Genomic DNA, 25,136 nt, shown 5'->3' with positions numbered 1-25,136 from the left:
ACACACCTACTGCAACTACTGCACTGCGATGCCAGCTGGGCCACTGTCAGCGCCACCAGATGGTGTTTACTAATCTGCACCATGTGCTTAGCATGATTACAACAACTCCATACTGGTCCCGGCCCCTCACCACCAGGCAGATTACCACCAGCCAACACCAAGTTACATCTGCCACCGCTACAAGTTGATTCTCTGCAAGTATGGTCCGTGACAAGTTTTTGGTGCTTTTGAACCACCTCCACACCAACACTGATCTTAATCAGTGACCTTCTATTGCATGCACCAACCACTGACAGATAAGACACTCATACTACAGCGCCTGTTGTGATCACCCAAACAAAAACTCCACCTAGACATCGCTGAGAAGTCACTGGGCCACAAAATACAGTCAGTGCTCTGGTACAAGTTATGCCACTGAATTGATACAAACCTCTTACCAGAGGTCATGCTCTCCAGCCACTATGGCTTCTCAAGCTACCTGTAAATGTACAAACGGCCATGCTAATGCACGAGGAAAAACCGATGGAAACACAGTTATGCCTTGCTGGCCTGATCCTTGCCCTCGCATGACATCACGCCTTGATAAAAACTCACATCAGCTCCAGCACCAAAGTCAACACTGGTTGCATCTACAGCCAGCCTGGCCCAGCCTGTACACCAGCCACGCTCATGGAGACCACCGCACAGTGCTCACTGTGCAGTGCTCGGCCAGCAGTCAGTCACTGAGCTGCTCTGACCTCAGCTGAGCCCTTTCACGCCGCACCTGCAGCAGTCTTGCAACACTCCACTGCAGAGAGGCACCAACAGTCGGATACCGTGAAGGACCCAGGTACTGAATTTGTAGCAGAATGTAAACAACCACCAACTGCATTTACACCCGGCCGTTGACCCATGCCTGACTGTCACAATAACTCACATGGTCAGGACGCTGCGCCTGCTTGGCTGCACCGCCCCTGCTGGTTCCACACCCGCTTCAGTGCTGACATGCACCGCTGTAGCCACCCTGCAGCTTCCCAAACTAGTACAGCAGCCTGACACAGATGCATCAGGTCACTCTCCTGCCTCAAGCTGCCTTGCTTTGAAACATGACAACACTTATGATATCCTGCGTCTACAATCTATGGCATGCAGCACTTCGTCTACGACAACCATCTTAGAGTGTAGTTTTTAATCGACATGGGCACTGACGTTAGCACGTTGCCATCTCAGCTGGCACCTGGAAAATATACACCATCCGCTCTACGACTATGTGCCACAAACAACTGAGTGATTCCTGTGATAGGCATAGCCTCTATAACAACTCAAGTGGACAACCACTCCCCTAGCCCGTGGATGTTTTTCATGGCTTACACTAAACAGCCAGTGTTGGGTACAGATTTTTTGAGGCATTATAATCTTCTGCTGGACCGGGCTAGGTTACATCGCAACAGCCGCACACCAATCAGTGGAGTAAACAGTGACCACCTGCTGATGATCGAGACTCCGTCGCCTGCTCCGCCTGCTTCTGAAATAGTACCAGAGCTTACACTGAGTGCCAGGCATTGTTTGAGGAGTGAAAAACCGTGACTACTGCATACACCAACCTCCGTCACACCAATACCAGCTCACAAGCATCTAACAAATCAATGAGGACAAATGCCAACTCCGGCAAAAATGTGTTACATTTGTAGGCCACCTCGTTGATGCATCAGGCATCTGCCCTGCCCCAAAAAGATAGACCAAATCCGGAACCTACCAGCCCTGATGGACTATCAAGAGTTGCACCGTTTTTTAGGGGTAATAAATTTTTACTGACAACACCTCCGCCATGCAGCAGAAACACTTCTGTCACTCATAGAGTCACTCTGCGGCAAGAGCACATCAGGCAAATGTAAGCTCACTTGGACTCCTGATATGCAAGCAGCTTTTAAGACGATAAAAACCGAGCTCACTCAGACCACCCCCCCTGGCGCTCCCATCGCTGGACGCACATACAGTTATAATAGCCGATGCCAGCAAGTAGGCGATTGGAGCAGTGCTACAACAGCAAGTCCACAGTGCAACTCAATCCCTACAGTTTTTCTCACGGAAACTTACCGACTCTCAGAAAATGTAGTCAACCTTCGACTGTGAGCTTTTGGTGATATATGAGGTGGTTTGGTACTTCCGAGGTGACATCGAGGGCGGCCACTTACTATCTTCACAGACCACCGCCCTCTGGCTGATCTTACTAAAGACCTGCCAGCCAATACCTTCCACCAATGATTCCCACGTGGACTTGATTTCACAATATACTACAGATGTCTGCTATGTACGGGGAGCAGAAAAAACAGCGGCTGACTGCCCCTCATGACTCGCCACCACATCGGCACACCTTGACTTCGACCAACTAGCAGAGGCACAAGCAACTGACACTGACCTTCAAAACCTGCTATCTGGAGACAATATGGGCCCCCAACTCAAGCAGTGCACCATTTCAGGCACAACCGAACTAGTTTCGAGTGACATATCTCATGGTAGGCAATGACCAGTCATGCCATAGGAACTTCAAGACAACAGTTTTCAAACTCCTCCACAACTTGTCTCACCCTGGAGTATGCCCGATGCTGAAACTCATAACAGAATGTTTTGTTTGGACTAACATTAAGCAGGGCTGCACTGCATGGACGAGAGCCTGCATCCAGTGCCAATGGGCTATGACAAGACGTTACGGTCAATTAACCTTCAGGAAATTCCCCATCCCGATGGGCCATTTCCAACATGTCCACATAGACCTGGTGAGACCACTCCCAGATTCAAACATACAAGTATGTCATGTCAGCCGTAGACAGGACAACTCAATGGGTGGAGGCCACACTGATATCTTGGCCAACACCGTTACCCAAGCTTTCATCACACTATGGGTTGCACGCTTCGGCTGCCCAGAGTCCGTGACAACTGAAAAACTGATGAGGGCCGGCAGTTTGAGTTGGCCCTGTTGTCTGAGCTCTGCCGCCTTGGTGGGTTCCACTGGTTCCACACGACAGCCTACCATCCTCAATCCAACGGACTTGTGGAATGGTGGCATCACACCCTCAAGACAGAGTTCATATGCCACGACCAGGAGTGGACAGAGGCCCTCCCCTGCATACGAGCTGCCTACAATGAGGATCTGGATGCCTCACTGGCAAAAGTGCTCTACAGGGAACCCTCCCAGCAGAGTTCGTATCACAAACCACTGCTGGAAAAACAACAACAGTGTCACTGAACCGCCTAAAACAAGTCTGAACCTTAGTGGACATACCTGGTATTTACCACCGGCTCCAGCTCCAGGCCATTCAAGCCAATTTACAGGTGGCCAAGACCTGCAAGACTACCTCTCAGAAGACATTTCTGTAGTACTGCATGATTCGCTACTCATGGTTATCGCCAAATTCTACAATAGACAGTCGGGCTACAGCATGATCCTAAAGTCATTAGAGTGCTCTGCACCCCTTCTGCCTACAATCGATACAGCAGGTTTGAAATCCACTCTTTCTGCAGATGACTACCTGCTCTTGTTGGCCCCGGAGCACTTCATAAAGACGACTGACACCCCAGACACTGCTGCTGGTGGACCGACAGCCTCACCAAATGATGCACTGCCAGCCACCGACACCTCAACGGACACTGAAACTGCCCCATCGGCATCGCCACTGACATCATAGGACAGCCGCCTTTTGTGGCCGCCCAGACACCTGGCGGACTATGGTATGCCTGCCCTTGTCATTGCCAGCGGGACAATGTATTACGACATACACCAGTCACCGTGTTTCGCACTTGTGGTGGTGGTGGTGGGGGGGGGGGGGGGGCTTTGTGGGGACGTAGAACCACTGTCTCTACCCCTCCTCCCCCCCCCCCCCCCCCCTGACCCCCAAAAATATTACTGCCCTACCACAGCAAGAAAAACTGTATCTTTGCCAGATCAGTTCTCTGTAGTAAGCATTCTATGCCACACACATTGTTTATATGCTGCGAGAATAAAAGTATTCAAAGTGACAGGAGTGTGAGTAATTATTTATCATTGTAATTATGACGCCCATTCCTCGCTACCTACATCCTAATGATACATGTATGGGCAGAGTGGGAAACTAAACTATGGAATTTTTGCGATAATGATATGTTCATGTAGAATTTTCTTATCTAAAAAAAAAAAAAGGCTATGATACTCAAGAGAAATGATGGAATATTAAAATAAAGCAAAGCAGTGCCATGTGTACCATAAAGGAAACAGTGACCCACGTCTAGACGATGACAAGACAACAATATCTTATTGATGAAAAAATTAAGCCATGTTCTCTGGAGGAGGATAGGAAAAACAATATGGCCTTCATAATATCACTCAATACTTGCAGTTACTTAGTGACAAATGACTTTTATTTAATTTTATTGGCATTACATATCACTGTTATATAAATTATTTTTATTTACAAGTAATAATGTTTCAACAGTAATTGCAAAATTTGACACAAAACAATGTATATGCATCACTAAAATGATAATTAATTAAGTGAAAACTAAGTGAATGGAAAAATTATTACCTCTTCCATGTGATAAACTACAAGGAAAAAGGTGTAAAAAAAGATTCCTTAATATGCAGACAGATGGTAAAAAGCAGTCTTTCTCCCAGCGAGACACCTGAGGGATAATTTTAGAGAGAGAGTGAGTGAGAGAGAGAGAGAGAGAGAGAGAGAGAGAGAGAGAGAGGGAAGACAGCTTTCACAGAGAAATACTGTGTGGGCTCAAACTTTGAAAGCACACAAGATATTCAGAGAGGTGAATTATTCTTATCGCTAATGCCATCTTGCCCCCTCCTGCAATCTCAAAAATATGTGGGTGTCTTTCTTTTGTAATATTCATGTCAGTCTTTCTTTGATTTTTTTAAGTAAAGTGATAGATCAAAATGCAGGTCTTAGTGTGCACTATCTATACCAAAAATGCTTCATTTCAAAACACATTTCTGTTCTTCTTGGGGATGTATTTCTGTTGTCACCTCCTTCCCATGTAGTGCATAAATATTTGCCTTTCTGTGCTCTTTCATAAAGCAGTCATATTCAAAACAGAAAAACCACCAAAAGGTGAAATGCCACCAGCAGAAAGGACAGTGCTGATGTTGTTGCAGAATCTGTAATAAAGGAACTAGTCACAAAGGATGATACACATTTTAAAACGTGTTTAAAGTCACTTGAAAATAAATTGCATATTACAATATAACAAGAATGTCAAGCAAGTAAAGACATTGTGTAGAATCATGTTAAATACTGATGGGACGTCTCATTACTTGCAACCCAGAAAATGTTTTAACACACATACAGTCATAAAATGACTAGTTTTCACATCCAGAGGAACTGAAATTCATTTACATCTACATACAAAGGCGAGCCAAAACAGTATGACCACTGCCCTCTGTGAGACAATGGCTCTGTAGGCTACAGAGATAGTAAGGAAAGTATAAAAGCAGACTAGAAACAAATGGGGCATCATTCTAGTGACAATATGGGTCATATTTGGGGACTCCACTGACATAAATGACTTTGACGAAGATCAATATTGTTGCATTCCATCCTGGATTTTCCATTGTTCGATTTTTGACAAAGCCCAGATTGTTACAGTGTGGTGCCTAGTAACAAGCATATCAGAAACAGCAAAGCTGGTTGGCTGTTCACATGCAGTTGTTAGATTAGATTAATACTTGTTCCATAGATCATGAATATGACACTTTGTAATGATGTGGAACATGTCAGGTTAATAAAAGATGTCTGTACAAGATATTACATTACACAACATATTGCATGACACTAATGTTGAAGTAGTTGTTGTTGTTTTTTGTTTTTTTTTGTTTTTTTTCCCTTAATTTATATCTAAAAATTCAGCCAATGAGTGGAAGGAGTTGTCATCTAGAAATTCTTCTAATTTATTTTTAAATGTTAGTTGGCTATCTGTCAGGCTTTTGATGATGTTTGGTAGGTGACTAGAGACTTTTGTGGCAGCGTAATTTACCCCTTTCTGTGCCAAAGTCTGATTTAACCCTGCATAGTGAAGATCATCCTTTCTCCTGGTGTTATAGCTATGCACACTGCTATTACTTTTGAACTGGGCTGGATTATTAACAACAAATTTCATAAGTGAGTATATACACTGTGAGGATCCCTAGATCCTTAAATAGATGTCTGCAGGATGACCGTGGGTGGGCTCCAGCAATTATTCTGATTACACGTTTTTGAGCAATGAATACTTTTCTATTCAATGATGAATTACCCCAGAATATGATGCCATACGAAAGCAGTGAATGAAAGTAGGCATAGTAAGCTAATTTACTGAGATTCTTATCACCAAAATTTGCAATAACCCTAACAGCAAACGTAGCTGAACTCAGACATTTCAGCAGACCATCAATGTGGTGCTTCCAGTTTAACCTCTCATCAATGGACACACCTAAAAATTTTGAAAATTCTACCTTAGCTACAGACTTCTGTTCAAAGTCATATTTATTACTGGAGTTGTGCCATTTACTGTACGGAACTGTATATACTGCGTTTTATCAAAATTTAAAGAGAGTCTGTTTGCTGAGAACCACTTAATAATTTTGTGAAAAACATCATTTACAATTACATCACTTAGTTCTTGGTTTTTGGATGTTATTACTATACTTGTATCATCAGCAAAAAGAACTAACTTGCCATCTTCATCAATGTGGAATGGTAAGTCATTAATATATATCAAGAACAGTAAAGGACCTAAGACTGAACCCTGTGGGACCCCGTACTTGATAGCCCCCCCCCCCCCCCCCCAATTTGAGGAATCAGCTATTGTTTTAACATTACATGAACCACTTATTTCAACTTTCTGCATTCTTCCAGTTAATTATGAATTAAACCATTTGTGCACTGCCCCCCTCAAACCATAATGATTTAGCTTATCTAAAAGAATTCCATGATTTACACAATCAAAGGCCTTTGAGAAATCACAAAAAATACCAATGGGTGATGTCCGGTTATTCAGAGCATTTAATATTTGATCAGTGAAAGTGTATATAGCATTTTCTGTTGAAAAGCCTTTCTGAAAACCAAACTGACATTTTGTTAGTACCTTATTTTTACAAATATGGGAGGCTACTCTTGAATACATTACTTTCTCAAAAATTTTTGATAGAGCTGTCAGAAGAGAGATTGGGCGGTAGTTGTTGACATCCGATGTATCCCCCTTTTCATGCAATGGTTTTACAATGGTATATTTCAGTCTATCGGGGAAAACACCCTGCTCCAAAGAGCTATTACATACGTGGCTGAGAATCCTACTTATCTGTGGGGAACAAGCTTTAAGTACCTTGCTGGAAATGCCATCAATTCCATAAGAGCTTTTACTTTTCAGTGAATTTGTTATTTTACTGATTTCAGAGGGAGAGGTTGGTGGAATTGCACTTGTTTCAAACTGCACAGGTATGGCCTCTTCTATTAGAAGCTTTGCCTCTTCTAGTGAAGATCTAGATCCTATTTTCTCCACAACATTTAAAAAAATGATTATTGAAAATATTTTCAATTTCTGATTGTTTGTTAGTACACTTGTCATTCAGTTTTATGGCACTAAAGTCTTCCTGTGCTCTTGGTTGCCCTGTTTCCCTTTCAATAATATTCCAAATTGCTTTAATTTTATTATCAGAGTTACTGATCTCATGAGCGTCTATCAAAAGTGGTTGACAGAAGGTGAAAGCACAAGTAGACAACAAAATGTTGGATGTGCATCCTTCATCACAGAACACTGAGGTTGGAGGCTTACCTACTCTGTAAAGCAGAATAAGTGTTGATCTGTGATGGATCTGATGATAGTCATGTCTACTGTCAGTGCTAAAATGAGGCGCAATTACAAGTGAGTGGAGAACACTGTTCAAAATGCATTCCTTAGCTGACAAACTATTCGTGTTACCATGACGATTCAACAACATCGGCAATTATGATTGCAGTGGACCAATGAAAACATATCACCGAGTCAGATTAATTGCATTTCTTGTCACATTGGGTCAGTTGTCATCTTTGGATAAGCCATGATCCAGGTGAACAGCTGTTCAAAAGATGCACCACACATTGGGACACAGCCTGTATTATCCTAAGAGGGGCAAACATGGGCTTCCATGAAACCTTTGGTAGTAATATTCACCTGGACAGCTGTGGGCTATGTGAACATTATTGTGGACCACCTGCATTACTTCATGCTTGATGTCTTCCCAAATGGTGATGGAATTTCCAGCAGGACAACTGTTCATGTTACAGTTTCAGAATCATGCTACAGTGCTTTGAGGAGCATGGAGGTGTACATGTCTAGGCGTCTTGGCCACCAACTCATCTGATCTGAAACCAATTAAATACGTGAGGGAGCTATTGGGCATGAGCTTTGCATTCGCAAACCACCAACCCATTATTTTCAACAATTATATGGCCTTGTAACACACAAAAAGTCGGTTGCATGACACCTGCTACCGATATATAATTTTTTTTCTGAATTGTATGTAAATATTTGTAATTTAAATGCTTTCTTTTAATAAGTAAGCATGTTGCTTCACTGTATGTGTAAATTTAGGTAGAGGTCTGTTGACTTTTCATTGTATTTATCTGTGTCTTACTGTGAAAATTATAAGCTCTGGGAAAAAGTCAAAAGAATTGTTATTTGCATCGACTAGAAGAAAAAAAAAAAAAAAAAAAAAAAAAAAAGAATGTGACAACCTTCAGTCGACACGTTAGTGTTTAATAATACATGTTTTCTTTCCCATCATCTTGTACAGGATTTTGGATGTAAATTGCCCTAGTGGGATGGCGACTGTTAATTATTTCCTTTTGTTCATTAGTGTAACTTTTGGATTCATGATCAGTGGTACCCCTTTTCTGTCCAGTGTGGTTCGTGAGTGAATGCACAAAATAACTTTCATTTTCCAAATTATAGCACTATTCGGTTTAATTACTTTTTATTTTTAGTAGACTTTCCATCAGAAGGGTCGGTTGTACACTTTCCTCCTACTTATCGGTATCACTTCTTTGGGAAAGATAGCCTTATCCAATTAGAAAATAACCATTAGGCATACACGCGATCCAGGATCATATTTTATATTGCGAGCAGGATAGGCTGATTAGTAAGAGGGAGACTACACGTGGCAACGCAGGTCACTGGACTATATCAGTTTTGGTATTGTTCTGTGCATGAATTTGCATTGTGTAGTTTTGTAGTGAATAATAACTTGTTGCTGCAAACAAAGTCACTCACATACAATAATAGTAAGTGGCAGAAATAATTCGCACATTTAAATTTCACAGTAATCAGCAAACAGGGCACCATGAATAAATTAGGTGAAATGAGTAATATGATTGTACCAAATGTGGAACAATCAGTCAAACAATGCACAACTCAGGAAATGGGACCCATTGTTTGGAGTTCGACGGCTAGCATCACAGACGCTGCTGCTGAAAATCGAACAATCTCTGAAAGGGAATTCCAGGCACTTGAAAATGCTACGGAATACAGAATAAAAAGTAAAACAGACCCTAATGATGATGGATATGAGGAATCTATTAAGACAGAACCAGTGTTGCAACCTGTGATTTCTGGAAATATAAAAGATTTGTTCAGTTCATTAATCATTAAAATGGATGCCCAATCACCAAAAATAGATGACCAGAATAAAGCAATTAAAACTGTTAATGGTAATATTGGAATTGTTAACACAAAGGTAGATAAAACTGGAGCAAAAGTTTTAGCACTGAGAACCAAAATCAGTAATCTGAAGCGTGACATGGAGAAAGCCCAAACAAAGATAGGAGACATAAATGTTCATTTTGAAACTGAAGTAGGGAGGATCAAACAGAAACTGGTAGAGACTGTTGGTCCTACAATAGAGAGCAAGGTAGCTAAAAAAGTAAAAGTAGCTTGAGAAGATGATGTAGGGAAAATAACGAGTTTACAGACTTTAGTATCAGACATAGGTGCTAAAGTAAATAGACACTTGGTTGTGTGTAATGAAAAGAAGAAGCAGGTGGGAACGTTATCCGTTACCACATGCCAAATAGTTACAAGGATAAATGAGTTAGAGAAACAATTAGGAGAAAATCAGCACTATGTTGATTGGTGAATCCATAGAGCACTATGTGTCATACCATGCACCTAGTGCTGAAATATCAGCGAAGGAAGAGCGTTTCGATCCCCTCAAAGAGCAGGGTGGACTGCATGCTACCAACTTCATTAAAAATTGTGAAAGGGTATTGCCGGAATCATGGACAGAAAAGAGAAGAATAAATGCAGTAATCGACTTCTTAGCTGGTGAGGCTAAGGGATGGGGCTTAAACCTCGATATAACAAACATGACGTTTCAAGAGTTCAAAAATGCATTCTTGAAAGAGTATTCGTCAGAGCAGAAACAAGAGTGTGTATGGCATGATTTCGTAGTGTCGAGACCCTATAATGTAAAACACGCGTGGCTCCATGAAAAATTTTTGTGAAAACTGGATTTGCAAATTGGAATATTTGCGCGATTGGAAAACTGAATAGGAGATTGTCTGGGGGCTGTGGCAGAAGCTTCCAGATGACTCCAAGAGATACATCGGCAGTAGTTCGAGAATGATTGCTGCATTTTTAGAGAAAGTAGAAGAGGAAGACAATTGACGGAATAACTGCGAAAATGTTAACGGCTGTGGGAATGGTACCAATTACAACCATAGTCACAACCAGAACAATAACAATAACCATGGCAATAATGGTAGCAACCACCATGGTAATAACAATCCAAGGCACTATAACAATCATGGTCATAGTAACAATACCCACAACTGTAGAAATGATAGGTGCCAGTATCAAGTGTATATGGTAGGTGGTCCTTGGAGGGATGCAGTAGACAGGAGCGAAATGATAAATCACGGCATGCTGGTAGCAACAGGTCTGTCGGAATTAGTCAGGGAAACAACTAGCCGCACCAGTTAGGGGCCCATAGGGTGTGGGGAGACCTTGGCGGCCCAAACGAAAACCTAGACAATACCGCTATGATAAATCCGAAAGGATAACTCAGCGATGGAAGCATGTGCGAGAGAAAGAGAGCAATGCACCTAGAGTAATGATAACTGAGCTGGAAACAGCAGCTGATGCAGCTGTCACTGCTCGTAAAAGTAATAATGATATTAGTGTACCGGTAGGGGACAAGGAAGTGGCCACTGTTAAAGCAACAATGGTTACACAAGTTTCAGTAGAGTATGAGTCGCCAGCGGAAGTAATAGAGCTGACCTCGAATAAAGTTTCTGTTATTGAGCAGGGAAATGTGGAACGCGAGGAGGTGTGGTTAGGTCAGTTCAGTCAGATGTACGATGAACTGAAAAGTTATAGAGGATTCTATGGGAGGTGTGCTAATGGGGGGAGCAGACAGAAACTGATGCTTCTCAGCCTGGAAGAAATTAGTGTTTTTGAAACGGAAAGCTCTGTACCTGAATGGCAGGCTTGCCCAAATGAAATTTTTGAAGTAGCCAACCCCAGCGACACTAGTCCTATTGAAAACAGAGGGGGATGTTACGAGGAGGGGCGAGATGCATTTGGCGATAATGACCAGGTACAACTAATCGAAAGCCACTTAGATTACAACATCTACGAGGTCAAACCTGATGTTATACAATCAGATGAAAGTGATGAGGGTTGCGTGAACTCGAGAGATGAGATAGAAGTGAAAACAGAGCACTTTTCTCCAAAAATCTCAGAAGATGACAGCAATCTTTCCGAAGAATACCTACCTGAGGTGATAATTAGTGAACTACTGGTTAAACAAAGTTAACTACTGGTTAAACAAAGTTCATTAATTGATGAAATTGATGGGAAGATTATGGTGTTGAGATCAAAACAAGTTCAACTACTGCAGGACAGACAAATAGAGATCAAAAACGTTCAAACTCAAAGAATTAGAAAACCACCAGATATTTATTTATTTATTCCATGTGATCTGATGGTACACAGTGTGTTGCAGATGTCGGAAAATATCATTTAACACTGTTAGCATATATTAACATAGGCCTATAGTATCCTAATGTATTATATTGCTCAATGTTTTCAGTTTAACACAAACAGTAAGATTACTGTTCTAAGTATTCATTTACAGAGTAAAAACAAACACAACAAATATGACTTCACGGCTTTGCTAAATTTTATGTTGTCTTCGACGGACTTAATACTAGCGGGAAGATTGTTGAACAGTTGGAGGCCCATGTGGAAAGCTCCCTTTTTACACAGTTGAGTGTTTGTACGTATAACATGCAGGTTTGCATTTTTCCTGGTGTTGTGTTCACGTATTTCATTATTTTTTACGACTCTGGGGTCCGTTGGCACTATGTGGTTTTTGAAAAATTTTAGAGTCTCAAGAATGTAGAGGAAAGGCAGTGTAAGTATTTCCAACATTCTGAAGATGGGTTTGCAGGAGTCTCTGGGTTTGCTCCCAGTAATAATCCTCATTGCTCTCTTCTGGATTCTGAATGTGCTCAGAGCAGTTGGAGAATTTCCCCAGAATATTACACCATATTTTGGGTGGTCTTGTATGTAAGCATAGTACGCACTGGTTAATGTTTTCAGGCTAGCACATGTTTTCAGTGCACTCAATGCATAACAGCCAGTACAAATCCTGGCATTTACCTTTCCTGTATGTGTATTCCAACCGCTATCGGCATCAGAACCAGACGGATTTTTCTGGAATGACCTGGAGATAGATGAGGATTTGTTGTGGGAAGACCTAACCATTGATAATGACAGGTGTAGACAGATTGTAGTGCCCATTAATTTGTATGGCCTACAAATGCAAATTTTAATTGATACAGGGGCAGAGCTAAGTGCTATGTTGGGAAAAAATCATTTGAATTACTCAAAAATAAACCAGAAGTAGTAGTAATGCCAGTAATGGGAGTCAAAATAATCGGTGGTACCGGAAGGAATAGTAAACCGATAACAAACCAAATATTTGTATGTTTTGAGATTCAAGGAGAACTATTCGAACAGGAATTTGTCATCATGCCAGACCTGTGCACCGATATTATTGTGGGGTTAGATTGGTTGTTAAAAATTGCACAATTATTAACTGCAGTAATAAGACCATGAAGTGCATTTCCAAAGACAAGACCGAAGTAAATGTGAGTTTTGATGAAACGAGTGACGATGTGAGTAGTGAATACAAACCTATTCATCTTGTTACTTGTCCTAATGAGATTGGTTTAGGCAGAAAAATGGAATACTATGGTATCCACAATATGAACATCAACAATTTTTTGGAAGATGAATTAGAGAGCATTGTAGACAGATTGCCAAATGCTCCGCCTGAACAAAAATGAGACCTATATGATATAATAATGAGAAACAAGAAGATGTTTTCAAATAAACCGGGGCTCGTTACTGGTTATCAGTGCAAGTTAAATGTAATACCCCATGAACCATTCTTTGTAAGACCATATGTGGTACCGCTATCCAAGAAGGAGGCTGATTGTGATAGACACACGCACTTTGAACAAGGTCGTTCAACGTGATACGGACAGACCAGAAAGTATGGGAGAGATACCGCGAAGATTTCACAATGTACAGTTTATGACTAGCTTTGACCTCACAGCTGGGTATGGCTAATAGCCTTAGAAGATGAGTGTAGGAAATATACAGCATTTTTATATGCAGGCCGATGTTACTAGTACAAGGTAGTGCCATTCGGCCTGAATATATCTGTTTCTGTCTTTATCAGGGCCCTAAATAAGGTGTTAGGCACTGCCCTGAGCTCAAAACAGATAGTGTATGTGGACGATTTGCTGCTAGCGAATTCATCATGGTGAGAACATAGCAAATTGTTAGATGAAGTTTTCAGTGTGTTATGCAAAGGTGGAATGAAGCTGAAACTGAAGAAGTGTGAGTTTGTGAAGAAATAACTGAATTTTCTTGGTCACATTGTGACAACAGAGGGTATCACTAAAGATCCACAGAAAGTGGAGGCAATAAAGAACTGTCCTCTGCCGAAGACTAGGAAACAGTTAATGAGTTTCCTAGGGTTCTCAGGATTTTATCGCAAGTTTGTGCAGGGGCACGCATTCCACGATCCAAATCTGAACAATTTGTTGTGAAAAAGTATGCCATTTGAGTCGACTGACGAGTGTCAGACCACATTTGAAAGACTGAAAAATGAATTACTACAGAATAACATATTGTACCATCTTGATCTGGTGTTGCCATTTAATATGGGAACTAACTCATCTAACTATGGCTTAGGAGTAGAATTGTTTAAAGAGGTAGGAGATGGAGAAAATAAGGAATACAGAAAAATCGCATTCGCAAGCCGAACGTTGACGAAATGTGAGGGTTACTATATGATTTCTGAGAAAGAATGTCTCGCTATCATATGGGATTTCAGAAAATTTAAAGGTTATTTGTGGGACCAAAAGGTGATAATTCACATGGGTCACAAGGCGCTCACTTATCTAAAGGATTGTTGTTTACTGCATGAAAAATTGACACGGTAGTCTCTTTTCTTGCAGCTGTTTTACTATGACATTTGTTACGTGGGAAGATCAGATAACTGTATAGTGGACACGCTGTCACATTTGCCCTGAAACCAATCATTGGCTTGTGGAGGACGAGTCGGAAGGCATACTGAAATTGTACTGCTTTCAAGATGTAGAAGGTCGTAAAAGAGTAGAGAGCATCTGTAAAAACATGTGCGTCATCAACAGGAGGACGACTGTCTAATAATTATTAAGAACAAGTGTGACGAAAAGTGTAGAAAAGGGGAGAAACCTAGAAAGTATTACAAAATATATAACCATATCTTGTACATACGTAAAGGTGAAGATAGCAATAACTGGCGAGTGTGTTGACCAGCCAAGTACGTCGCAGAGATAATTGAGTACTATCATTTAGCTTATGGTCATTGTGGACAAAAGAAGTGCACTGAGAAGCTAGTGGAAGTTGTAAATTTTAATAATATGCAAAAAAAGAGTTGCTGAAAGAATAAAGACATGTGATAAGTGTCAGAGGGTGAAGGTAACGAATTGCACGAACTGTGGCCCTATGCAGAGCATAAGACCTAAAGATGTGCTAGATTTGGTTTGTTGGTTGGTTGGTTTGGGGTAGGAGACCAGACAGCGTGGTCATCGGTCTCATCGGATTAGGGAAGGATTGGGAAGGAAGTCGGCCGTGCCCTTTCAGAGGAACCATCCCGGCATTTGCCTGGAGTGATTTAGGGAAATCACGGAAAACCTAAATCAGGATGGCCGGACGCGGGATTGAACCGCCGTCCTCCCGAATGCGAGTCCAGTGTCTAACCACTGCGCCACCCCGCTCGGTAGATTTGGTTTGTATGGACCTCTATGGTCCACTGCCCAAGACTTCAGGGAATTTCGCGTAGATATTAGTGGTGCTAGAAACATTTTCTAAGTTCATCAAGTTATATCTGATAAGACAGGCAACACTAGAGCGGTTTATAACAGATTTGTTAATTATTACTTTGTGCACGTCAGCAAACCAAAAGCAGTTTTGTCTGGTAACGGAGTGCAATTTACTTCTCAATTATGAAATGAAGGAATGAAAAGTAATGAAATTACATTTCGGCCTATTGCCCGAGCGGGAATCCCACGGAATGGTACATGCGTGAATTAGGTTGGCTTTGCCGAACATATTGTCACCACAATCACAGTTCATGGGGCAATTATGTCGGTGAATTCGATAAAATAATGAACGTCTCAATGCATGAATCCACGGGCTACACTCCGGAAGAAATACTATTAGACCGTAAGTCTAAAAGTTTCGTGGAAGAAATGATTGATTTCCCTCTGAGAGTTGATATTAACCTTGAAGTAAAGAAAGAACACCTATGAGAAGTGATGAAAAAGAAAGCTGAAGCACGAATACGGGGTCATGACACTAAAGCACAGTTTGCCAAATTTGCTATTGGTGATCTGTATTTGTTAAAGCACACGAAAAGTCAAGCGAGATCAACCATGAAATTTCAAAATTTAAATTCATTTACAATGAACCATTTGAGATTATCAGTGTACCCCTTACTAACACTAACTGTTTAGCTTTTCCTTAATCAACCAAACTATTAGGTGTGTGTAATATTGTCGATTTAAAATTGTACCAGTAAACGACTAATTAGTCTGAAATGTGAAAAGAGAAGCCAAGCCATTATGTGCTATTCTAGTATTAGTGAAGTTTGTGAACTTTGCATATGTATGTATAATGTTAAAATTTTATTGTAATCTGTATGATGTGAGTTATGACCGATGCACTTAGACGAACTGTAAGTTTCAGGTCTGTGTACACATGTGTAATAACGGACAGTGTTGAGTTATCCACTGTGATGGAATTAAAAAGAGGACTCCTTGCTGCATACACAAACAAGGAGATCTAGCTTGCCACTATGGTGCATGAGACAATGCTCCACTTGAACTGAGTCGTTGCTGGCTCTTGTAGCGCTGTGGCGTTCTTCGTAAATGTGTGTGTGCAATGCGAATTGGTTTTCTTTCAGCGCCAGCTGTTAAAGGTTTTGATGTAAATGTTTATGTTTGGTATCAACTTTATTTAAAACACACTCACTCGCGCAAGGTGAGAGGAAACTTAAAAAAAATTCAAGTTCATTATATACATTTATGTAATGAATTTTGTAATTACTATTTCTTATCCTGTTTCTAAATTTTTTTACTATTCTTTATATACCTTCCAATGCTTGAATTTTTCTATGCCAATATTGAGTACGCTTTTCATAATATTTGTAGTAATTTTAAACTTACTGATTTCTTGAAGGAAGTGTTAGTTCATAAGATGTGTTGTCAACAATAATGTTTTGAGTAATAATGACACAGGGTTGTCATGTAAATAACGTGCCCCCTACATAACTACAATAATTATTTGAATTGATAACAAAGCAATTATTGGATTTTATGCAGACAAAATTGTTTAACTGTATGCACCTGATTTATGTTTGTTTAAATTTTAGGACATTCCCTGAATTTGTTTCCCTTCGAAAAAAAAAGGTCCTGAAACGTGGGGCACATGTAACACCAAAAATGCAGGATGCATGGCACCTGCTACTGATACATAATTTTTTTTTCTGAATTGTATGTAAATATTTGTAATTTAAATGCTTTCTTTTAATAAGTAAAGACATTGCTCCACTGTATGTATAAATTTAGGTAGAAGTCTGTTGACTTTTCATTGTATTTATTTGTGTCTTACTGTGAAACTTATAAGCTCTGAGAAAAAGTCAAAAGAATTGTTATTTGCATCGACTAGCAACGATAATAGCAGTGCTTTGGTGCATTGTAAAATCTTTGGGTAGGGAGTTGTTGCATGGAGAGCACGGAGAAAGAGAAAGAGAGAGAGAGAGAGAGAGAGAGAGAGAGAGAGAGAGAGAGAGAGAGACAAGTTCCAGCACTTCTAGTGTGCGGAAGTGTGGTGTTAATGTTCTCACAGTAGAGAGTACCATTTTTGGCGGCATCATGTACGCACACCAGCCAGATGTCTTGTAGCAGGACTAGACAGGGGATGGACAGAAGAGGCTGTATTAATTACGATTGCCCATTCCTGTAATTAGTCGTGGCTCCACAAGATGCTACCATCTTCAACAACAGCAGCAGATCCAGCAACACAGTTTGTTGTTGGCTCCGAGTTTCGTCGTATGCACAGCACTGAAGTAAGTCTGTTCATTGGTAGAAAGTATTAATGGCTAAGCCAGTAGCACAACTGAATGTGATTTGATTGATAAAATTTATTTAAATAATAATCCATTAAACTCAGGGTGATTGTGTCCTCATTGCCCCCAGACATTGTTACCAAAAAGGATCCATGGTCCTTTTTTTTCCTTATATGCTAACTGAGTGTCATAAGAAACAAATTGAATAGTTACAGCCAGTTTATTAATAAATAATTTCACTTTTAAGAATTTTAGCCTCAGTCTACTTTCAATTCACTGTTGTACAACAGAGGTTTCAGTATATGACTAAAGTAGAGCAATTTCATTTTTAAGTTTGAGAATCAATCACTGGAAAAAAAACCAAATCTAAAGAAATGCATCAATTAAGAGGGCAGAAGTTTTATTTATTTTACATATAGCTTGGAGCACATGGCTGTTTGGTTTGGTACATATTCTAGTATTTAATTCTTTTCAAGCCAGTAAAAAAAAGGCTCAGTTATTCAGACAATAATATGAAATCCAATTTGCAAAATAAGTAATGGCAAAGTAAATAGTGCTTGCTTTTTTTCTAAATTTCTTTGATGATGTTATGTTGGGTCACTGTTCATGTAACAAAGTTCAATACTAACAAACAGTTTAGTTACATATTTTCAAATCATTACTTGATTGCCTTTTTCAAAATTTAATGCCAAACATAAGAGTGACTTGTCAGTTTTCTTTATCATTACATACTCACTTAAAAATTGTGTCAAAAAAACGTGACAACCTTCAGTTGACACATCAGTGTTTAATAATACATGTTTTTCTTTCCCATCATCTTGTACAGGATTTTGGATGTAAATTGCCCTAGTGGGCTGGTGACCATTAATTATTTCCTTTTCATTCATTAGTGTAATTTTTGGATTCATGATCAGTGGTACCCCTTTTCTGTCCAGTGTTGTTTGTGAGTGAATGCACAAGATAACTTTCACTTTCCAAATTATAGCCCTGTTTGGTTTAATTACTTTTTATTTTTAGTAGACTTTCCATGAGAAGGGTCAGTTGTACACTTTCCTCCTACTTATTAGTATCACTTCTTCAGGAAAGATAGCCTTATCCAATTAGAAAAACTCCATTAGGCATACACACGATCCACCAGATTGTACAAGCAGAACTTTTTTTCACAATACCATGTTCATCTTTTCAAAGGTGGCCCATTGATGAAACAAAGGTGGCCCATTGATGAAACAGATGACCACCAAGTGTCGAGTAGTGATTCTGGAGGTTCTGCATTCCTCCTGCAACAGTTCCCCTGGGGTGTTTTCAAAATGAACCCTCTTTCCCGACAGTACGTGTATTGCCCACAAGTGGATGACGATATTGTGGGTGAGGCTCCGAAATGTCAAGCTTGGCAATTGTAGCAACCAGCACTGCCCCAAACCTACCAGCTGTGGGATCAGGTGCATGGGGGCTTCACAGGCCCATTTCATGGGGTCGGATGGGTGATATTAAACACAATAAAAATGCAATGGACTATGACAGTAAATACCGCAAAGGCTCTTACAACTATTTTTTCTATTGAAGGAGCCCCTCAAACTCTTGTCATGGATTATTGTCCTCCGTTTAAACCCACAGAGTTTCAGTGGTTTTGCATCCGGAATGGAATAAGTGTGTTACTGAATTTCTGTTTCACCCTATGTTTAATGGCATAGCCTTTTGTGAGAATGTTTACGATACAGATGGAAAAAATCTTGACATCGACTCCTATCAATTCTGCACTGATCTCCTTTTTATCCTCATACTGGGTAACACTGTTTCAAGAGAGAAGCTCGGTAGATGTTTCACATGAACACCCTTATCGTTGCTTTTTAGATCTGTTGCAGCCTCCATCAGAGCAAAAAGAAGAACATACGCTATTTAAGGTGGGCGTCCTCAATTGGGTGCGTACATTCAGATGTACACCTGTTTGGATATGTGGCTCCACCTTTGCCCAGCAAGGCCACTAGCTGATCCTAGTGTCCATACCTGAGACATCCTCCACGAAAACCAGCATCTCTACCTCCATATCAGCCACACCTCACCTATCTTTCTCCAAAGACCAACTAAAGCAGATGTAGGGTCCTGTTCCAAGACACCATTCCTGGTAATGTACACCTGGAATTCCTAATTCTCCATCCTTTGTCCATTAACTCTGTGGATCTGGACCCAGACAGCACACAGATCCTCCAATCTGCACCATGTCTGATGTCAGACCCACAACTCACCCCCCCTTCCTCCCCCACCTTACCAGGGGCCTCACTAATCTTTGATAAGTTTATGCTTGGCTACCACTGAGGCCCACCCTTTGCAGCACTACTTCCTCTTTCCATGCTGCAAACTTACACTTCGACTATCTCTTTCTTCCTCTGACTTTCTGCTGGATGGTCCTTTTGATACAGGCCCTGCTTGGACCTGGTTCACAGTTTTGGTCTTGATTTCCAGTTTCACTTCTGGTGCTGTCTTCACCTTTCTTGGTTCCCGTTATGGTGTTTGACCAGCCATCTTTTCCAAATTTTACAGAAGTGTGTATCATGCAGAGAAGGTCACCCAATATGGTGTATGTTCTGCCTCTGTGCCCTTCTAACCTGGCACCTTCCCTTCCCGTTGTTGTAGTATGCTCAAAACACAGCATGGTAGAGAGTCTGTTGTGGGAGGAGGGAGTCATCAAGTACATGCACAGTGGTAGCACCCTGGCCATGCAGGGATTGCACTGCTGGTGCCAGTGCTGCACACTTCCCATGTATACCATGGAGTATGTGCCCATCATGACTGGGGCACGGGGACTCCAAACAACAGATTACTGGCCAGGTAACCATTGCTGTGGCAGGGTAGTGCCCATGGGGGGAGCTCCCATTCAGAGTGGGTGGCACCGTGGCGGATAGTCACACATGAAGTGACTGAATGTGTTTCTGCTGGTGGTTGCATGGTCCCAGCAGTCTCTCCAAATGAAAAGGCCTCGTATGACACAACAAAATACAATCCAAAGACGTTCCCTTATGTGGCCATTCTGTGGGAGGAATGTAGGACTAGATGACAAGGATAACGGTACTCCCCCCAATACCTGGTTTGTGCCAAGTTCAATGGGAATATCTTTTTGGCACAAAGCTTTATTTTTTGTCAAATACATTGAAGACAAATAAGGGGAAGTTGCAGCCATCTCTAAGATGATGAGCAGTTCCCTCCAGATTGAAATGTCATCTCCTGCCCAGTCACAAACCTACTCTCTTGTAAAAAATAGGGTGACATACCTGTGACTGTCACCCCTCCACAAGAGTCACAATATGGTCCAGGGCATCATCTTTCACCATGATCTCCATTTGCAGTCTGGTGATGAGCTGTAGGGCAACTTAGAGTGACAGGATGTCCATTTCATCCGTCGTGTCCATAGGGGACCAAGGGAAAACAGAGTTGCTACCAGGGCCTCCATCTTGGCTTAGGAGGGTGATATGTTGCCTGAGAAGGTCAAGGTGGTGGTCAACTGGTGTGACAAGAAACATTATGTTCCAGCTCCTATGAGATGCTTCAGATGGAAGATGTTCATACATAAGTCTTCCCGTAGCATTGCTATGCCTGTCTGCAGGGATTGTGGTCATCCTTTTCATGCAAATGTTCTTTTTGCCCCTTCCCCCATCTGGGTAAATAGCCGAGAGCTCCACTTTCCCTGCTCACCAGATTGCTTTATTTTTAAGTGCGAGAAAAAAATCCAGGAGTGCAAGATGCTGGACAATGTCGCATATCGCCACCTGCTAAAACCTGCCCTCCAGGCAGTTGGGGGTCCTTCTGGTGCTTCCACCATTCTCACTTTGGGAGCATTGGCTCCCTACCTGCTGGTGACGCTGGTCCCTGTCCTCCAGCTGGATGTGCATCATCCTCTTCTCTAGCTAGCAAGAGGCCCCTTGAGACCGGATCTCGAATGTTAGGTGGGCTGTGGAGCCCTCAGGTTAATAGTGGGCAGATTGGGAAAGAATGCCAGTGTGCACTTGGTATGTTTGCTGGGGATCTCATCAAAGATGTGGAGAAGGCTCTGCCAGCAACTATCGAGCTCACTGGGTGCAACCAGTTGAAAACTGTGGTTCATGTCAGGTTCTGAGGCCATCCCTTGTTCCTTCTGGTGGATGGCTGATCTGGTGAAAGCAGATAGCTTCGCACATGGGGTGCAGATGAAGCTCACTATCTGTAGCAGCATACCCAGTGTCGATCATGGTCCTCTGGTTTGGCGTAGAATGGAAAGTCTAATGCAAAGGCTCAGATGGTTCTGTGACAGTATCAGTTGTGAAATTCTTGATCTCCATTATCAGGAGGAGAATTGTAGGTTGCCTTTTAATAGGTCAGGAATGCATTATATTCAGGAATCAGCTACTAGGATGTTGATGTTGTTGTTGTTGTTGTTGTTGTTGTTGTTGTTGACTTCAGCCCTGAGGCTGGTTTGATGTAGCTCTCCATGCTACTCTATCCTGTGCAAGCCTCTTCATCTCCCAGTACCTACTGCAGCCTACATCCTCCTGAATCTGCTTAGTGTATTCATCTCTTGGTCTCCCTCTATGATTTATACCCTTCATGCTGCCCTCCAAAACTAAATTGGTGATTCCTTGATGCCTCAGAACATGTCCTACCAACTGATCCCTTCTTCTAGTCAAGTTGTGCCACAAACTCCTCTTCTCCCCAATTCTATTCAATACCACCTCATTAGTTATGAGACCTACCTATCTACTCTTCAGCAGTCTTCTGTAGCACCATATTTCGAAAGCTTCTATTCTCTTCTTGTCTAAACTATTTATCATCCATGTTTCACTTCCATACATGGCTACACTCCATACACATACTTTCAGAAACGACTTCCTGACACTTAAATCCATACTCGAAGTTAACAAATTTTTCTTCTTCAGAAACGCTTTCCTTGCCATTGCCAGTCTACATTTTATATCCTCTCTACTTTGACCACCAACAGTTATTTTGCTCCCCAAATAGCAAAACTCCTTTACTATTTTAAGTGTCTCATTTCCTAATCTAATTTCCACAGCATCACCTGACTTAATTCGACTACATTCCATTATCCTCGTTTTGCTTTTGTTGATGTTCATCTTATACCCTCCTTTTAAGACACTGTCCATTCCATTCAACTGCTCTTCCATGTCATTCGCTGTCTCTGACAAAATTATAATGTCATCGGCGAACCTCAAAGTTTTTATTTCTTCTCTATGGATTTTAATACCTGACCTTTTCTTTTGTTTCCTTTACTGCTTTCTCAATATACAGATTGAATAGCATCGGGGAGAGGTTACAACCCTGTCTCCTTCCCTTCCCAACCACTGCTTCCCTTTCATGCCCCTCGACTCTTATAACTGCCATCTGCTTTCTGTACAAATTGTAAATAGCCTTCCGCTCCCTGTATTTTACCCCTTCTACCCTCAGAATTTGAAAGAGAGTATTCCAGTCAACATTGTCAAAAGCTTTCTCTAAGTCTACAAATACTAGAAATGTAGGTTTGCCTTTCCTTAAGTTGTAGGGTCAGTATTGCCTCACGTGTTCCAATATTTCTACGGAATCCAAACTGATCTTCCCCTAGGTTGGCTTCTACCAGTTTTTCCATTCGTCTGTAAAGAATTTGCGTTAGTATTTTGCAGCTGTGACTTATTAAACTGATAGTTCGGTAATTTTCACATCTGTCAACACCTGCTTTCTTTGGGATTGGAATTATTATATTCTTCTTGAAGTCTGAGGGTATTTCGCCTGTCTCATACATCTTGCTCACCAGATGGTAGAGTTTTGTCAGGACTGGCTCTCCCACGGCTGTCAGTAGTTCTAATGGAATGTTGGCTACTCCCGGGGCCTTGTTTCGACTTAGGTCTTTCAGTGCTCTGTCAAACTCTTCACACAGTATCATATCTCCCATTTCATCTTCATCTACCTCTTCTTCCATTTCCAAAATATTGTCCTCAAGAACATCGCCCCTGTATAGATCCTCTATATACTCCTTCCACCTTTCTGCTTTCCCTTCCTTGCTTAGAACTGGGTTTCCATCTGAGCTCTTGATATTCATGCAAGTGGTTCTCTTTTCTCCAAAGGTCTCTTTGATTATCCTGTAGGCAGTATCTATCTTACCCCCCATGAGATAAGGCTCTACATCCTTACATTTGTCCTCTAGCCATCCCTGCTTACCCATTTTGCACTTCTTGTCGATCTCATTTTTGAGATGTTTGTATTCCTTTTTGCCTGCTTCACTTGCTGCATTTTTGTATTTTCTCCTTTCATCAATTAAATTCAGTATCTCTTCTGTTACCCAAGGATTTCTACTAGCCCTCGTCTTTTTACCTACTTGATCCTCTGCTGCCGTCACTATTTCATTCCTCAAAGCTATCCATTCTTCTTCTACTGTATCTCTTCCCCCCATTTCTGTCAATTGTTCCCTTATGCTCTCCCTGAAACTCTGTACAACCTCTGGTTTAGTCAGTTTATCCAGGTCCCATCTCCTTAAATTCCCACCTTTTGCGGTTTCTTCATTTTTTATCTACAGTTCATAACCAGTAGATCGTGGTCAGAGTCCACATCTGCCCCTGGAAATGTCTTACAATTTAAAACCTGGTTCCTAAATCTCTGTCTTACCATTATATAATCTATCTGAAACCTTTTAGTATCTCCATGTATACAACCTTCTTTCATGATTCTTGAACCAAGTGTTAGCTATGATTAAGTTATGCTCTGTGCAAAATTCTACCAGGCGGCTTCCTCTTTCATTTCTTACCCTCAATCCATATTCACCTACTACGTTTCCTTCTCTTCCTTTTCCTACTGTCGAATTCCAGTCACCCATGACTATTAAATTTTCATCTCCCTTCACTACCTGAATAATTTCTTTTATCTCATCATACATTTCATCAATTTCTTCATCATCTGCAGAACTAGTTGGCATATAAACTTGTACTACTGTAGTAGGCATGGGCTACTAGGATAGTGGAGGATATGTGTCTTGCACATGGAGCATTTTTTTGGTTAGAGGAACCCACTGCTTGGAGTCAGAGAGAGCTTCTGTAAAGTTTGGAAGGTAGGAGACGAGGTACTGGCAGAACTAAAGCTGTGAGTACCAGGCGTCAGTCGTGCTTCGGTAGCTCAGTTGGTAGAGCACTTGCCCGCGAAAGGCAAAGGTCCCGAGTTCGAGTCTCGGTCGGGCACACAGTTTTAATCTGCCAGGAAAGTGTCATATCAGCGCACACTCCGCTGCAGAGTGAAAATCTCATTCTGGAGAGATGAACTGCTTGCCAAAATCAGAGAAACATTAGCCATGTTACCAGTATTCTCAGAAAATGTTAACCTTGCATATGAGAAATAGAAAAGGTTAATATGATATTAGTAAACTGCAGGAGCATCCATGGTAAGTTCCCAGAATTAGAGCCACTTATTAAAGATAATAAAGCTTGTATAGTATTAGGAATGGAAAGTGGCTGAAACAAAAACG

General features: G+C 41.3%; 1 protein-coding gene across 2 annotated transcripts in view; it reads right to left on the bottom strand.

Annotated features, from left to right (window-relative positions):
• Nucleotides 1-4,486: 4,486 nt before the first annotated feature.
• LOC126094509 (prion-like-(Q/N-rich) domain-bearing protein 25) overlaps nucleotides 4,487-25,136 on the bottom strand; it is a 140,288-nt gene continuing 119,638 nt past the window's right edge. For both annotated transcript variants that reach the window (XM_049908922.1, XM_049908930.1), the window contains one exon: nucleotides 4,487-5,122. In XM_049908922.1, coding sequence (XP_049764879.1) covers nucleotides 5,052-5,122 — 71 coding nt within the window. In that variant the 3' untranslated portion in view covers nucleotides 4,487-5,051. The remainder of the gene's footprint in view (nucleotides 5,123-25,136) is intronic.

This window comes from Schistocerca cancellata, chromosome 1, assembly GCF_023864275.1.
Source record: "Schistocerca cancellata isolate TAMUIC-IGC-003103 chromosome 1, iqSchCanc2.1, whole genome shotgun sequence".
NCBI lineage: Eukaryota > Metazoa > Arthropoda > Insecta > Orthoptera > Acrididae > Schistocerca > Schistocerca cancellata.
Note: the sequence above shows the minus strand (reverse complement) of the source record. Positions and strands in the feature narration are given on the sequence as shown.